Source organism: Vigna unguiculata, chromosome 4, assembly GCF_004118075.2.
Source record: "Vigna unguiculata cultivar IT97K-499-35 chromosome 4, ASM411807v1, whole genome shotgun sequence".
Classification (NCBI taxonomy): domain Eukaryota; kingdom Viridiplantae; phylum Streptophyta; class Magnoliopsida; order Fabales; family Fabaceae; genus Vigna; species Vigna unguiculata.
Genome location: NC_040282.1, coordinates 41183947 through 41201586, shown reverse-complemented (window position 1 = coordinate 41201586; position 17640 = coordinate 41183947). Strand labels below are relative to the sequence as shown.

The 17640-nt window shown below is 29.0% G+C and overlaps 2 protein-coding genes across 3 annotated transcripts; both read left to right on the top strand.

Moving 5' to 3' along the window:
• Positions 1-5445: 5445 nt before the first annotated feature.
• LOC114180224 (formate dehydrogenase 1, mitochondrial-like) lies at positions 5446-7754 on the top strand. The gene is made up of 7 exons (XM_028066514.1): positions 5446-5464; positions 5590-5719; positions 5849-6020; positions 6176-6716; positions 6954-7078; positions 7277-7389; positions 7467-7754. Exons 1-7 carry the CDS (start codon positions 5448-5450, stop codon positions 7578-7580), a joined length of 1212 nt encoding a protein of 403 aa, XP_027922315.1. The 5' UTR covers positions 5446-5447; the 3' UTR covers positions 7581-7754.
• Positions 7755-13104: 5350 nt separating this feature from the next.
• LOC114182200 (formate dehydrogenase 1, mitochondrial-like) lies at positions 13105-17354 on the top strand. Of its 2 annotated transcripts, XM_028069000.1 has the most exons (7): positions 13105-13136; positions 13274-13380; positions 15214-15385; positions 15643-16183; positions 16300-16424; positions 16771-16883; positions 16974-17354. In XM_028069000.1, exons 2-7 carry the CDS (start codon positions 13306-13308, stop codon positions 17085-17087), a joined length of 1140 nt encoding a protein of 379 aa, XP_027924801.1. In that variant the 5' UTR covers positions 13105-13136; positions 13274-13305; the 3' UTR covers positions 17088-17354. The 2 variants fall into 2 exon arrangements, with proteins under 2 accessions (XP_027924801.1, XP_027924800.1); XM_028068999.1 differs by lacking the exons at positions 13105-13136; positions 13274-13380 and adding an exon at positions 14805-15074.
• Positions 17355-17640: the final 286 nt, after the last annotated feature.

Genomic DNA, 17640 nt, shown 5'->3' with positions numbered 1-17640 from the left:
TAAGAAATATATTACAAAAAGAAAAATTTATTATTCAATTTTATTCATATTGTCTCCATATATATATATATATATATATATATATATATATATATATATATATATATATATATATATATATATATAATATAAAGTAAGATGGTTTCACGTTATTTTTTCTGAAAGTAAATTCATGAAATTATTGATTCAAAAGTTCTCTTTTTCAAATGCAGATTTTGACAAAATGTGAATTTAAGCAAATGTCTAATGTATAAATTTTGATTTTTTTTTTAAATATATGTGGAGTAAAAGTTTGTATTTTATTTGTGATATTCTTAATAAAATTTCTTAGAGAGATTCTAATAAAATTTTCTATGTACAGAGAAAATATAATCATATTTGAAATATTTAAAGTATTATTTATTGTAAAAATTAACATTTCTCTTAATGAGAAAAGAAAAACAGAGTCTAAAATTATTGATGAGATTTTAATGAGCCTATTCATTGATTATTGGATATTAAATTTAGAAGTAATTGAAATTTTCAATAACATCATTATGGAATTTAGAAAAATTATTTTCTTTAAAAAAATCCTTTAAAGCAAAATGAATAAAACTAATAGTGATATTTCTAGTTTTGTTTTATCTTTTGGTGTTAATGATAATAAAAATGTTGAACTTGAATCTATAATTTTAAGCTTGTTGCCTTGTACAAGCTTGACGCTGACCTAGATAACTCGTGGTCCGTACGGGCTTGTGATAAGATACAAGCTTGATCCTGACTTACATAGCGATCTACACGGGCTTGTGATGAGGTGGGGTGGGTTGGTCCACTAGTTCATAATATTTTTTTCTAAATGAAAAACTAATATTTTTTTCTAAATGAAAAACTAATGAATAGGTATTTTTCTAAGTGGATGACGTACATTAACATAAAATTGATGGGTGTTTTCTTTTATTGCAATTTCTAAAGTTTCATTTTAAAAACACATTATCATTTGATTCATTATGTATTAGATTGAAAAACTTTTAAATTGGGTCATTGGATTCATGGTACGGATAAAAAAGTGTTAAATTAGGTCACAATTGAATGCACTGTGCAACAATTTATTTTTTAAATTCATGATACAACAGAAATACGGGCCAACCTGCATGCCATAATGAATGCGAGGCGGACCATAGTTTTCAACCTATTTTTGCACAATAGAACGGGTTAGCTCGCCTCACATTTTGTGGGGTGGGTCTAAACATGTTGAGCTACATTACCATCCATAATTATTACATATTTACATTTTTAAAAAATATAATATAGAAAAGTTATTTTTTAAAGTTATTTTTTATTTTAATTTTTAAATTAAAAATAAAAAAGTAGACTAACAGGCTGGGGCAGACTGACCCGTCTTTGGCCTGCCAATTTGTCAGGTTAACAAGTCTGGCCAAAATGGACTAAGAGGTTTAAACTTTAACCTAACCCACCTTTTTTGAAACTAACTCGTTGGACCTAATCCGTTTTGACACCCCTAATTTATACTGACATGAATGAATACAAATTACATGAGTTATAAAGAATGAAGTCCCTCTTATAATCTTACAAAGTAGATCATGGATAACAAAAGAGGACAAGGAATCAAGAAAACAACAAGTAATGAAAAAAACAAACTTGATGCAATTATAATGTCAACAAATGTGCTCCACAAGTCTCAGGGAACATGTGCCAAAAAGTAGAAGCAATTTTATCTTTACCTTCATAGATCATCAACTTTCATCTTATTTGCAACATCTCTCACAAGAAAATTAAGAAAATTAAGGAGCGAGAGACTTACCTCTTTTTCATCGCATATCTTCCATTCAAAACTTACAATTTGCTTTAGGACATTGTAATTATTTTTGTTTCATACTTTGAAACATAAAATTGTGATAGACTTTAAAATTTGAGGTGAATAATATTTTGGATGTAATAATTAACTATAAAAGTATTAATTAACTCTAATTAACTCTACACTATATTGTTATTTCTTGTTGCACAATCTTCTTTAGTGAGAAACTGCATCAAAATATTAGAATTTGCTACAAAACATTAAACTTTATGCAATTTAATCACCGCTCTCCATAGAAGAAATTTTGCATCATTCAATTTCTCAAAAATCAGATGAAACGAAGAAGTAGTAGAGATGAAAACACAAACTTTTAAGATAACTCCATTAATAAATCTTTCAAGTTATGCATACCGTAATAGAAAAGAAGATAAAGGAAGAAAAAGATGTATTGAATCTTATTATATTGAAAGAAAAGAAAATTATTCTTACATAAAAGATTGTCAAAGGAGCCTTAAAATTTAACATTTGAATTCAACAACATTAATTTTGAAATGCAAAAACAAAAAACGAATTGAAGAAAAAAGTTTTAGCTAGTGAGAGTAACCAATTGACCTATAACAAGTATATGATACACGTGAAGGTTCTCATAGACAATTTCTTTTTGAAAGAGAATATCAATTTCCACTTGTTTAGTTTTGGAGTGATGACATGGATTATGAGTGGCTGCGACAACAATTTGATTGTCATATATATTACAAAAGCTCGAAAAGTCAATAATTCAACAAGAAGTGTTTGAATCCAAGTGATTTCAACAAGAACACTTACCAAACAACAATAGTCAACTTCAGTGAAAGATCCAGCAACAACAAAATATTTATTTTATCACCAAAAGATCAAATTTAGATATCAAAATAAACCGTTAAGATAGAACATCAATCATCATTAGGATCGAATGTTTACCATTTGACCAAAAGTTATAACTATTAGTCAGGATACAACTTTTATTATTTAAAAGTGTAACACAAGTCCAAATATCATAATTTATTTAATTGTGATCTGATCCACTTAACCTCTATTACAGAATAATTAATGCCATCTGCAATACATCAAAACTAAAGGCTCAATAAAAACTTTAATGAAAAACGTTGCAAAGAAGAAGCAACCTGCAACCTGAAGACGATTAACAGAACTTTTAAGTATCTCAAGATTTGTAATTTATACAACTTTTTTTTTTTAATTAAAAGTAAACAACAAATTTATTTTTCCCAGAAATTACCACCCTTTTCTAATTTCTCTTCTTTTTAATTTATACATAATATTTCATATTCTTTAACCAACATAACTCTACCTTTCACCAATTTCTCACGTGATACTTTATCCTTCTTGTCCTTTTTCTAAATGTCTTTCCCTCTATCACATCGAAGGCTTAGAATGTCACAAAAGAGATAATTTGTACAAAGAAAAATTAGAGTAACTGTTATATCAAAACTTTTTAATTTTAGCTCCTATTATTTTATAAATATGTAATTTTAAATATAATATTAGTTACAAATTTGTTTTTTCATTTTTTTAAACTAACATTTTTTAATGTAATGCAATATATAATCACTTACAAGAATTTATACAAGTAGGTAAGTGATAACAATAGTAATTACTTACTCATTTACATAAGATATTTGTAATGTATTTAGAGTTAATTTTAATACATATTATTCTTTTATACTATATTATATATATATATTTTTTAATAGTTTAATAATATGTTAATGATAGACTAAAATGAATTAATTATAAACACTTAAAAGATTAAATATTTAATGAAAACTTTATATGAAAAAAACAAAGTTACAATATGATTGGAATTAAAGTATAAAAACTGAATTTAAGCCTTAGTTTAATCTTCTGAATATTAGTAAAATATAAAAAGATAATGATATTTTAACTCACTTTTTTTCGACTCATTTTTAATTCATTATTCTCGTCACCTTTAAATCATCACATCATATCATTATAAAAAATTAAAATAAATTATCTAATGTCAATAATAAAAATAGTAAATTAAAAGTGGATAAAAATAAATAAATTAAAATATCATTTTTTAATATAAAATCATATCAAAAACTGATGAAGTAGTCAAGCACGTCTCTGTCACATCAAGTGATTCCACTAACAGACACAACTCAGCCACCGACAGCTTCGTCTCTTTTTACGATCTACCATTTATAATTGTCTAATTATATAAAAATTATAATAAATCATTTGAATGATTATGTTTTTGATTTTCTAAAATTCGGAATAAAGGTTTTTATTCTTTAAACTTAAAAAAAAAAACTTCATTATAATTTCTGAAATTTTAAAAATAGAATTTTAATCACCTAATACTAAATTTTGAAAACTGCAATAACATTAGACTTTTGAAAACTTAAACCATATTATTCTAAAAGATTAAAGATTACATCTTTTTTTAACTTTATGATTGTCGTGATAGTGGCTATCAGTAAATGGTAAATATAGTTATTTATTTTGTCGCTGGTTTGATGAATCATATTATCATTAAAAAAATATTTTTTTAGCACCGACAACTTTTTCTTATAATTTTAAGTGTTATTTTTTAAATACTTTTTAATTTTTTTCATTTTTAATGTTTTAAAATTATTTAAAAGATGTGACCGTATATATTAAAAAAATATTTAAAATTTAATAGTAAAATTATTATTATTATTATTATTATTAAGATTAAATATGGTATTGATCTCTTAACTTTTAGTGAATTTTAGAATTAGTTTGAAACTTTAGACCAATTTAGTCTTTCATCTTTTAAAATATGTGGATTTAGTCATTTTAATCAAATTTTGGTAAGTTTATTTAACATTTCAAACACATTTTATAATAATATTTGACTTAATATTAAAACAAAAATGTGTCAAACAAGATAAATGACTGAAATATAATTTTGAAATGGCTACGAACCATCAAATAAACCTACCAAAATTTGGTTAAAATGACTAAATCCGAATATTTTAAAAAATAAAAGATTAAATTAGTCCAAAATGTTAAACTAGACTAATTCTAAAATTTATTAAAAGACACTTATTTTGAAGGAGTAAATATGTGAACTTTGGATTGTAGCTCTTTACATAGTAATGATTATGTGAATGTGGGGTAACAGAGGCTATCATAATGAAGACTTTGGTGATATCAATTCATGTAGAAAAGATTTGATGCTTCAGTGGTGCTTTTTACAAGTGTCACCACTGCAGAGGACACTCCTAATGCTTCATGGTACCCACATTAGAATTATGAAATTGGCAAAAAATGTTTTGTAACTTGCTTTGCTATCTTGCATTGATTGGTCAATCTTTGTGCCCGTGTTAATGCATCTTTAACAAATGCTTAAGGACTTAGTTTTGAGTTGAATCATTCTCGCTTAATGTTTTGAAAATTGTTAAACATGGAAGCTTAATTTTCTGCATTTCGTGGTAAAAGGTTACTGAACAAGGTTTGTGTTCTATTCTTCTGCGATTCAGTATCATGTAACATAACTATAGTTGAAAATGAAAGCAAAGTTGGCACGTAAGTTGAAAGGTACACACGTGTTTGAGAAAGACAGAACATAATGGCTGCTGCTTACGTTAGTTCATCCCTTCCCTAGATGCTCTGTCTTAGTATGTATGGTTTCATCTTCCTACTCTTGTGTCTGCGGATATTATATTATATTATTTTGTTTCTCTGTTTTTTTCTTTGTTTATTTTGTTCTATATAAACATCACACACTGCTCTATTTTTTCACACAGTTCTCTTTCTCTCTTTTCTCTATTCTCTGTTCTTAAAAATTTCATCACCATGGCCATGAAAAGTGCTGCTTCCTCCGCCGTTCGCTCTCTGCTTTCTTCCTCCTCTTCTACCTTTTCCAGAAACCTTCATGTAAGCGAGCTTCCAAATATCTTCATCTTCTTTATTACAGTTTTTTTTGTTTAAAAAACCTTGTAATTCTTCAACTTTTGATTGTGCATGACCGTGATTGATATTGTTTTTTTTTTCTCTTGAGAATAGGCCCAGGGTGAAAGGAAGAAGATTGTGGGAGTGTTCTATAAAGGGGGTGAGTATGCTAAATCGAATCCCAATTTCGTGGGATGTGTTGAAGGAGCATTGGGTATTCGTGAGTGGTTGGAATCAAAGGGTCATCAATATATTGTCACTGACGACAAAGAAGGACCCAATTCTGGTTAGTATCTTGCTATGTTGAAATTCTCTAAATTTATGTAATTTTATTGTCAGAAAACATGTCCTGAGTAATTTTCCAAACAAGGGTATCAGAATAATCATCACAGTAAAATCAATGGTTATAAACTGTTGGGTTTATGTGTTACCTTGATGCAGAACTTGATAAACACCTACCCGATGCACATATCATCATATCTACTCCGTTTCATCCTGCATATGTGACTGCTGAGAGAATAAAGAAAGCCAAGAATCTAGAGCTGCTTTTGACTGCTGGAATCGGTTCTGATCACGTCGATCTCAACGCTGCTGCTGCTGCTGGTTTAACTGTGGCAGAGGTAACAGGAAGCAATGTGGTTTCGGTTGCCGAGGATGAACTCCTGAGAATCCTTGTTCTGGTCAGGAATTTCTTGCCAGGGTATCATCAAGCTGTTAATGGGGAATGGAATGTCGCCGGCATTGCACACAGAGCTTATGATCTTGAAGGCAAAACAATAGGAACTGTGGGTGCTGGAAGAATTGGGAAACTTTTGCTGCAGAGGTTGAAACCTTTTAACTGTAATCTCTTGTACTATGATAGACTTAGGATGAACACTGAATTGGAGAAAGAGATTGGAGCAAAGTTTGAGGAGGATCTTGATGCCATGCTTCCAAAGTGTGATGTGATTGTTATCAACATGCCTCTCACTGAGCAGACAAGGTATACTTTTTCTATCTCAATTACTCAAAATCCTCCTTTGATTTTACACTTAAAATCTCATGGTGGGTATAATTTCTGTAACTTTCACAAGGATTCATTCATATCATAGCTATCAGAAGATAAGAATGAAAGGTGTTTTGGTTTGTATTATGTATATTATGTATATTCCATGGTTTGTTAATATTCAGATTGTTTGAGGGTAGAGATGAGTAGTGAGCAAAGTTTTGTGTGTTTCAGAGGATTGTTTGACAAAAACAGAATTGCTAAGTGCAAGAAGGGTGTGGTGATTGTTAACAATGCTCGAGGGGCAATTATGGATACCCAGGCAATTGCTGATGCTTGCACCAGTGGCCATGTTGCAGGTAACTCTAAAACCATAATTTTAAGTAAAATAATACCATAATTTGTTATGATTCAAAACCATTTATATATGGTTTGACCCAACAACACAAGTTTTTGGATTTACTTCTCATTAGGAGTAAAATAAGTGATCTGAATGAAACAGCGATGAGAAAATCACAAGAAATGATTTTTGTGATGAACAATCGATGTTTGTATAGGTTATGGTGGGGATGTTTGGCCAGTGCAACCAGCTCCAAAGGATCATCCATGGCGGTTCATGCCAAACCATGCCATGACTCCTCATATTTCTGGCACCACCATAGATGCACAGGTACTTATAGTACTTGATTAAGTTCTTTCAGTCTGTGTAATGTAACACTGATATTCATAATAATGAAACTTGTGCAGCTACGTTATGCTGCTGGTGTGAAAGACATGTTGGATAGGCACTTCAGGGGTGAAGACTTTCCTCAACAAAACTACATTGTGAAGGAAGGTCAACTTGCAAGTCAATATCGATGAAGTATGAATGTGGTGTTAGAAACTTCCATTTTCAAAGCCAAGGAATGAGAAAAATAAACATCTAGAGTGAACTCTAATTATGTGAAGCACTTGCTTTGTTGAATTTGAACTTGTCTGTAATAAATCTAATTCAGAAATAAAATTATGAAAACTGTTGAAAAACTTGCTATCAAATTTGATAATTATATTGCCTATCATATATACATATATGATTAAATGTGACAAAAAATAAAATTGTTCGAAAAAAAATTGTGGATGTAAGTTTGAGTTACTTGACCGTTGCCGTATTGCTTAAAATATTTCAATGTGAGGACTGTAAACGGTAAAAAGAAACAAAAGGGAAATGATAATAATTATTTTGTTTCTTGTGGACTAAAATTTGGATTTGAAAAAAAGTTAGATATTAAAACGTATTAAATACTTAATTATTTATGATAACGTATTAACATAATTAATTTAAGTCTTGTATCACTTTTTTAACCGTTATTAACATTAAAAAACTATTTATTTTAAAAATGTAAAATTTAACAAATATTAATAAATGTGAAGCATAGAAAGGACAACAAAATTGTAACATTAGATCAATATTAACGATCATAACATAGATAAACATTTTAAAAAAATTCATTACACTTTAAAATTTTCAAAACTAAACTTGTTAATATATATATATATATATATATATATATATATATATATATATATATGTGTGTGTGTGTGTGTGTAAGCCAATCTTTGAAGATATTCACCTCTTACAATATCATTTGTTCTCTTTGTAATACACTATCATTATAGTTTAAAAATAAATAACTCCACAAATACGTATACATATATCAAATCATACTTAAATTTTCATAATTTGTACAAACTATTCAAATTTCATCACTACATTCTCTTCTTAAAGGTACACATTTTGCATATTCATCAAATATATATCAAACCCAAGTGTGTATAGCTCTTAGTCCAACTAGTTATATCTTATGTCATAAATCACAAATATTAATACGAAATACGCTTTACTGTATTTTTAAAAGACAAATGTATTGAATTAAACTAAAAATTTATAGTGATCATACTTATTTCATTAAGTTGTCACCACAACAAAATTACATAATAGAAACTAAAACTGTTTATATGACAAGGTAAATCCTTATGATATTTGTTATGATATGGTAAAAAACCTAGCTAAGCGAAAATGTACTTGTTTAATGACCAAATCTCAAGAGTTTTCAATTAATTAAATTTTGTCCAATGTGACCAAATCATTGAGATATCTCATCTAAATTATTTGCCCAGTGAGTCTAACATCCCAAATGGGTTATTAATTAATTGAATTTTGTTCACCGAGTATTTTACTTGCCCTAACAATTATGCATGATTAAAAAATTATACAAAATATAAACAACGATCCAATTCGTTGAAACCAAGTTTGTTTTTTCTTCATTTCTTTTACCTAACATAAAATATTTTGTTTCAAAATAACAACTTAAACCAATTTGAATAAATTGAAATATTAAAACTTTTCATCACTAATATATACAATATAAATCATTTAAAATCTATTAACTCAACCTATACAAATTTTATCTCAATCACTTTCAACTTTTTAATATCTCAAGCATACCATGCATAGCTAAACAGATACAAGTAACATTTAATCATATTACACTATGAACATCTTCATTGGTGACGATAGGTTGATGACCATTGAGCAACATATTACTTAGATGAGGGTAAACTTTGGATGACCATTGATGCATTTGTGATGAGGGTAAACTTTAGTTAAGAATTTTAGTCCATTGGGCTTGAGCTGCAAAAGCCACAAAATTTGTAGCACATTAGGCTTGAGCAACGAAAACCACAAACAATTTTTAGAACATCTTTTAGTCCTTTGGGATTAAGCCCTAAAAGCCCCAACATCACAAATCAAGTTTTAAAAGAGATATCCCGTTGTGTGACTTATTGGCAAGTGTATCAAGTCAGTTGTAGAACAATCGAATGAGGATTATCGTATTCATAGGGATTTTGCAAGTATATTGATAGTTAATTTTTGGGTTTTTTGTATTTTGATAAAGTATATGTAAATATAGATAGTAGTAATTATATAGATTGAGTGGAGTAGGGGATATGGATTGATTTCATCTCATCTTTTTCTACTACACCACTACCATCTTGTTTGCTTACTATACAAATCATTCAATTTTCTGGAGTACTCTTTCTCTGTAGATCTAGGTTCATCATTGAATCACTAGAACCTAAGGATTTCAAACCCAATGTGATTCCTCAACTCATGGTAGAATGAATCATTGTTTTAATGTGCAAGACTCTTTCATCTAGCATCCCTCCCCTCTAGCTACTAAATAGGCACTAGTACATGTACGATAATTTGATTGGACCACAGTTTGAGACTAGTTTCCTAACTCAATCCAAACCCATTAAATAGATGAATGATCGAGTCATCATTAAGCATAAATCAAACCACAAACAATTGAATCAAAGCAAAGATAAATACCCAAGAAGTATAAGTGTATAGAATTAGAATTGATTACATCAAACGTGGACACAAGGGAGTTTAGCTACTCATAGAATATTACAATGCAATTCCAACAACATATACACATAGGATTTACACTAAGAGCATCTCCCAGGTAGCTCACAAACCCTATTCTATCCTAGTGTTACATTTTTTAGCCTTCACTCAATGCTTCAAATGGGGACTTAAGGCCTTTATTTATAAAAATTTTGGGCGGTTCCTAGCCTAACTTTTGGTGCTTAGCCATGCACCACCTTAAGCGTTAAGCACATTTTCTTGTGGCTCAACCATGCACCGCCTTAAGTGTTGATTACCATTTTGTTGTGCCTCAGCTCCAAAAGTCACATTTTGGATACTTCCTTGACCACTTTACTAGAGTTCAGCCGCAAATTTTGGGGCTTAGTTACACCATTTTTAATTCTTTGAGAAATTGCTGCAAAATCATCAATTTCCTACTTTTTTCTTCTTAGTACCTCGTCTTATAATTGTAAGCTAAAAGGAGTTGTTCACTTACAAAATATGATCGATTAAAGCATGATAAGTGTCCAATTTATATGAAATTTTTACGTATTCTGTACACTTATCAATTTTTTGATGTAGTCCCTAGTACCTACCACCTCCAACAGCAACAACTACACAACATAACAAGGTGGTCAACAAAATCAATAGGAGGACAATGAAAAACCACAAGGCAATCAACAACAAAATTTGTTTCATGATTATACTGACTATTAATTTGTTAAATTAAAGAGTACTTAGATATTTGAATTACTAACTATTAGTTTGTTAAATCAAAGAGTACTTCAAAGAGTACTTAGATATTTGAACACGTGATTTGATATTGTTATTGTTGTTGATTTTTCTTAATATATTTGAATTTTATTTGCTAGGTTTTTTATAAGATACATCTTTAAATTATTTTTCTACTATTATTTGATTATTACGTGAATATCAAATTGTATTAGTATTTTACTAAGCATATTAAAATTTAAAAAGAAATATTTCATGGGTACAAGGAACTACTATACTTACCTACAAACTAAATAGTAGTGTATACGAATCATATATGTTGGTAACATGTTTACCCACAAATGCATTTGTATATAATTATTTACGAATTTTACCTATGGATATAATCCTATAAAATTATTCACTAATTTTGAAAATCATATGTAAGTGTTGTTACCTACAAAGTATTTAACTACATATTTAATTATTTCTTACTGATTTTGAATGTAAGTAATTAACATTTTTCTTGTAGTGAATATATCAAAACAATACATAATTTGTTTATAATATCAAATATGTTAGAACCACACCATCTTCACATTTAGATCACTTATCCTTCTAAGTTACCATATATAAAAGAAAACATAACCAAGTTTCGTTACCTATCAAAATTTGTTTATTTTAAAGTGAAGTTTTCAAATTCTTTTAAAACATATAAAAGATACATAGAATATTACGACAAATTCAATGACCAATTATAATTTTTATTTATAATAGTGATTATTTTAGTAACTAATAATTTTTTATTTTATAAATTAATATCTAAATTGGTCACTGCAGTGACTAATAATTAATTACTAATGAAACATTTTTTTTAGTGAGATCTATCAATGAATGAACATTTCTTTGAGAAATAAGGTAGAGATAGTCTTAAAGAGAAATAATACTTTTTTCTAAAATAAAATTTGAATAATTAATTTTTTATTTAAAAAATTTATACTAAAATAAAATAATATTCATACTTCTGAAATATATATATATATATATATATATATATATATATATAATTTATACTATTAAACAATTAAGTAAATTCTTACAAAACTGTCATTTTAAGGATTAAAATAATGTAAAAGATGAAACCTCCAATTTTTAAAATATAGATGATAAAATAATGATGTATTTAAAATGCTTATATTTTCAATGATATATTTAATACTTGTTAATGAAATTTAAATTTTAATAATAATTAAATGATATTTTATCACAAGTTTTTTTCTCTTATTATGGCACTCGTCCATGTAAATTGACATAACAATGATCATGTACATGTATTCATTCCACTCAATACTAACAAAGTTCACCACCAAAAAGTTAAATAAAAATGTGTTTGCAAACACTTGATAACTAAGGGTACATTTCTTGTCCATATCGACTTGTTTCATTAATTGTTTATAGTTATGTCTATTCAAGCATATTAGTATGCATAAGTATTTTCATATATTGTTATTTTAGATTTTAAAGTGATGTCAAAACAATAGGAGTTTAATTATGTGAAATATTAATTTGATAATGTTGAAATTTTTTATATTTGCTTGTTTAGAAAATAATTGTCTTTTATCCAACTTTGATCGTACCAAATTTCCAAATGTGATAAATTATTTTTTTTCCTTTTTCACTCTAAATTATTTTGAGAAATTATACCCTTATATCATAATAAAATAAAATACTTCATATCAATCACAGAAACTTGCAGTTGTAATTAGTATTTAACATTATTTTTCTACTTTATTTACAAACTAAACAAAAATTTAAGAAAATTAATTTGAAATCATATTTTTTATCTGTAACATTCATTCAAAGGCACATACATAACTTTTATTCTCTAAATTTTACAACCTTTTCCTAAGTTTTAAATGGTAACATTATATTATAAATACCATTTGAAATGTCCAATTGAATTTATTTCGACACACATCCACTTAACTAATGTCATATACTACTAAATATATATTTTTTAATTATCAAAAAATAAAATAAAATAAGGCAAAAAAAAAGTAAAATAGAAATTCAACCATTTATACTGCAGCATACGTATTTAAGACTTATTGAAACTGATAAAAAATTAAAATTAGAAAATGACAAGGATAGAGGACTATGGCTGACTAAGCTGAATGAAAAGCACTAGCCAAAAGAGTGGCACGTGGGAACTAACTGGACACACGTGTGCAACTGTGAAGAAATTGAAAGGAGAAACAGAATACAGAGAATCAACAGAGCAAAGGTTGCAACCGGTGATTTCTTCTTCCCTCTCCAACTTTTCACCTTTCTACTCTTTCATCTTTCAATTCTTTTTTTCTTCATCTTCTTATTATTCTTTATTTATTTTATCACAACAGTAATAATTAATTGCTATTTAAATTTCGTGCAGTGAATCAAATTTTTTTTTTCAGACAAATCATCATGGCCATGAGACGCGCTGCTGGTTCTTCTGCAATTCGCTCTCTGTTTTCTTCCACCTTCTCCAGAAACCTTCATGTAAGTAAATCCGATTAATTTGTATCTGTAGATTTTATTTATATTCTTTTCTGAATTGATACTCGTGATTCTGTGTTAACTGTGCTTTTTTAGCATTTTTGTTCTTGTTCTTGCATAAACGGAGGTGAGATCTGGCTTTTCTTGTTGTTGTTTGTGTGTTGCATGCGTGAACCGTCACCATCTCGTGATGCTAAAGTTTGTTTCTCACAATGTGATGTGTGTTTCTGATTGGTTCACTTTCCATCAGAAGTACACGCGTTTGGATTTCCGATATCATCAAACTTTTGTGCTGGATGGATTTTTTCACAGTAAATATCCTCACCAGATAGTTTTGAGAAATAAATATTTTCTATCTTCGTCTTTTTCATAGAACAGAATATATAAATTTTGAAATAATATTATAATTTAAATCATAAACATTCGTTAAATTCTGATTATAATTTATAATTCAATAATTTAGTATATCTTAATTTATTTCATTAAAGATATTAATTAATGAATTAATTAAATGTAATTTATTTTTAAAAGTTACATATAAAAATATGAAAAAAACTGACAAGTCAGGAATCATAATCCAGTGTCTGACAGATCAGTCTCTCCTGGTCTGTATTAGACTGTCGTAACTTGTATTAGGTGGACCACAGACCAAAAACCAATGGGATTTACATAACCCCACATCTTTTCATCTAAATATTAAAAGAACTAATATATTAATCATGCAATTTTTATTGGAAGACTTTTATATTATCAACCAACTAATAAAAGGTATGAATGATGATTTTTAAAATAATTATTATAGTGGATTTGTATGATATAATATATTTTTATTAGATAAAGGTGTGAAATTATTTTATATAAAAGTTACTTTTATAATTATAAAATGTGATCTTTTTTATATATTGTTAACGCTTTATTTTTTACGTTTTGAATGTAAACTTTACTTTGTTTTTAATTTATTATTTTCACTTTTAATTTATAAAAACTGTTACACTACTTATTATTTTTATATGTTTTATGTTAAAACATTTATATACAAAGAACCTCTGTAAATATAAATATTTTTTTCTATTTTCAAAACTAATATTTAAAGTTTGGAAATTGATTAAAAATAATGTAACACTTTGAAAATTCCTAGTAAAAAACACAAAATTGACAGACAAACCATAATTCGACTTCATCTCTGCAGGAAAGGCAGCAGCACTAATGGATTTAAAATTTATTAAACATTCTTAAATAAAAAGATGCATTTCCATATTTTTATGTTTTTAAATAAATATCACTCAATAACAGTTGTATAAAAAAATATTATTCTCATTTGTCTTTATTATTTATGTCAGCAATTTTAATTTTTGTCTATGTATTTTGCTGAGGCCAAGGTGAAACTTGTTCATCATGCATAGGCTTAGACACCGTGGCTGATCTACGTGTCATAACCAAGCAGCTCAACTTTTCTATATAACACACTCTTCTTCTCTCCCACAGACACACCCCAGCAAGAAATCTTTCACTTGCATCTCTTCTTTGTTCTCCTTTGCATCATCTGTATTGCTATTCTGTTTTAAATTTCTCTCTCAGCCATGAGTGATAACACACAAGAATACCTAGTTGAAGTCCAGACAACAACAACTCAAGAAACCGTTCTTAACCCACTCAACAATGTTGTTACCCCACTCGACAACACATCCTCAGAAAATGTGTGTTAGTGAATGTTTAATTATTTATGCTGCTGACCATGATTAATTTTGCTCATGCAACATCATGACTTTCATCCTTCAACTCTGTTTATGCATGTCTGTGATTGATTTATCTACTTTTCCCTGTGATTGAGAATAGGTGTCAGGTGAAAAGAAGAAGATTGTGGGGGTGTTCTACAAGGGGAACGAGTATGCAAAACTGAATCCTGATTTTGTGGGGTGTGTTGAAGGAGCATTGGGTATTCGCCAGTGGCTGGAGTCCCAGGGCCATCAGTATATTGTCACTGATGACAAAGAAGGACCAGATTCTGGTTAGTAACTTGCTAATCGATTCAAATTTATATATATTGAGATTTGAGTGTTGCTTGATGAATCAGTCCTAACCAATTTCCATGTGTTATTATTATTAAAAATATGGTTATGTATCACGTGAAGATAAGATGTCTGATAATTTTTTCTCAAACATCATCATAATCAACACCATGATATGGTGGAAGGTAAATGTAGTTATCTCTTAAAGTTTGTATTTGGTTGAACTTATGGCTATTTATTGTTTTTTCTGTTGCAGAACTTGAGAGAAATATTCCTGATGCACATGTTATCATATCTACTCCATTTCACCCTGCCTATGTCACTGCTGAAAGAATAAAGAAAGCCAAAAATTTAGAGTTGCTTTTGACTGCTGGCATTGGTTCAGATCACATTGATCTGAAGGCTGCAGCTGCAGCTGGTATAACTGTGGCAGAGGTCACAGGAAGCAATGTGGTGTCAGTTGCTGAGGATGAACTCATGAGAATCCTCATTCTGATTAGGAATTTCCTTCCAGGGTACCATCAGGCTGTTAATGGGGAATGGAATGTGGCAGGCATTGCTCACAGAGCTTATGATCTTGAAGGCAAGACAGTGGGAACCGTAGGTGCTGGACGAATTGGGAAGCTTTTGCTCCAAAGGTTGAAACCTTTTAACTGTAATCTTCTGTATTTTGATCGGATCAGGATGGACCCTGGATTGGAGAAAGAGATTGGAGCAAAGTTTGAGGAGGACCTTGATGCCATGCTTCCAAAGTGTGATGTTATTGTTATCAACACACCTCTTACTGAGCAGACAAGGTATACATTTTCAATATCTCAGTCAATACTAAAATCATTTCTCTCTTGAATGCTATTCGTTGAAACATAAGATCTGTATGAATGTTCAAATTGTGACAGTGATTTTTGTGATACAGGGGATTGTTTGACAAAGATAAAATTTCCAAGTGCAAGAAAGGTGTCCTGATTGTTAACAATGCTAGAGGTGCTATTATGGATACCCAAGCAGTTGCTGATGCTTGTTCAAATGGCCATGTGGCAGGTAATGCTAAAACTAGCACATAAAAAAATATTTACAGTAGCAAAACAAGAAAACTAGTATTGTAAGTTGATGATATTCTAACACATTCATGGTTCTTATGTTATATGTGTATATAATATCAAATTATGAACATTGTTTTAATTACTTATGTTACTCTGAAAAATGGAAAGTAAGTTGTTCTGTTCTTCCCTAAGTGAAAATCTTTTGGGGATAGTCATTCATGTCAATATTATCTGAAAAGATCTGAAATGCAGACAATTTAAATTGCGGTTTGTTACTATTTCATGTTTAATTTTTCATCTGTAATTAAACTTTGAACCCCTTTCCAAATCTCTTAATTGTACAGGTTACAGTGGTGATGTTTGGTTCCCACAACCAGCTCCAAAGGATCATCCATGGCGCTACATGCCAAACCATGCCATGACTCCTCATGTTTCTGGCACTACCATAGATGCACAGGTATTTTAACTTTTGTCCATAGCATTAGCTTATCCTTTTGTGTTCTTTCACTTGGCTAACACTAAATGATAATAAACCAAACTTGTGCAGCTACGTTATGCTGCTGGTGTGAAAGACATGCTTGATAGGCACTTTAAGGGTGAAGACTTTCCAGAACAGAACTACATTGTGAAGGAGGGTCAACTTGCAAGCCAATATCGGTGAAGGGTATCAATGTGGCCTTAGAAACTTCCATTTCTAAGGCTAACAGCGGAAGAACAAATAAAGATTCAGAGAGCACTTTGATTTTGCTATGTACTTGTTTTGTTGAATTTGAACTCCTTTAATTAATCTCAGAAATAAAATTGCAAGGAACTCTATGTAGTTCCATGCATGGATCTTTTGTTTTTCGAATTTAAATGTGCTTCTTGAAATTAGGACTTATTTGCATGATGCAGTAGAATAAAAATCCTGTTGGTCTTTTATGTTTAATATTTATTATCTTAAACATAGTTTTACCAATACTCTCTGTTTTAAAGTTTCAAATAAGTTTTAAAACAATACACTCTCAGCAAAATCATTAATTATTTGAATATATTGAAAATTGAAGATCATATTATCTTTTTTATATATTTTATATTTGACATCTAATAGCAACAATAATAATAAGTTTAACAACATCACTATGACACAAAAAATCAAAGAGAGTTATCATTTCAATTAATACTATTAAATAAATTAATTATAGTTTTACATGTTTGCCATAAATGCTTGATAA

Bases quoted from the DNA above. Each gene is read 5' to 3' on its own strand.
- LOC114182200 (XM_028068999.1), top strand. From the start codon at position 14,958: ATGAGTGATAACACACAAGAATACCTAGTTGAAGTCCAGACAACAACA. The intron at 15,386-15,642 runs GTTAGTAACTTG...TTTCTGTTGCAG, and splicing joins CAAAGAAGGACCAGATTCTG to AACTTGAGAGAAATATTCCT. The intron at 16,884-16,973 runs GTATTTTAACTT...AAACTTGTGCAG, and splicing joins GCACTACCATAGATGCACAG to CTACGTTATGCTGCTGGTGT.
- LOC114180224 (XM_028066514.1), top strand. The intron at 5,720-5,848 runs GTAAGCGAGCTT...TCTTGAGAATAG, and splicing joins CCTTTTCCAGAAACCTTCAT to GCCCAGGGTGAAAGGAAGAA. The intron at 7,079-7,276 runs GTAACTCTAAAA...ATGTTTGTATAG, and splicing joins CACCAGTGGCCATGTTGCAG to GTTATGGTGGGGATGTTTGG.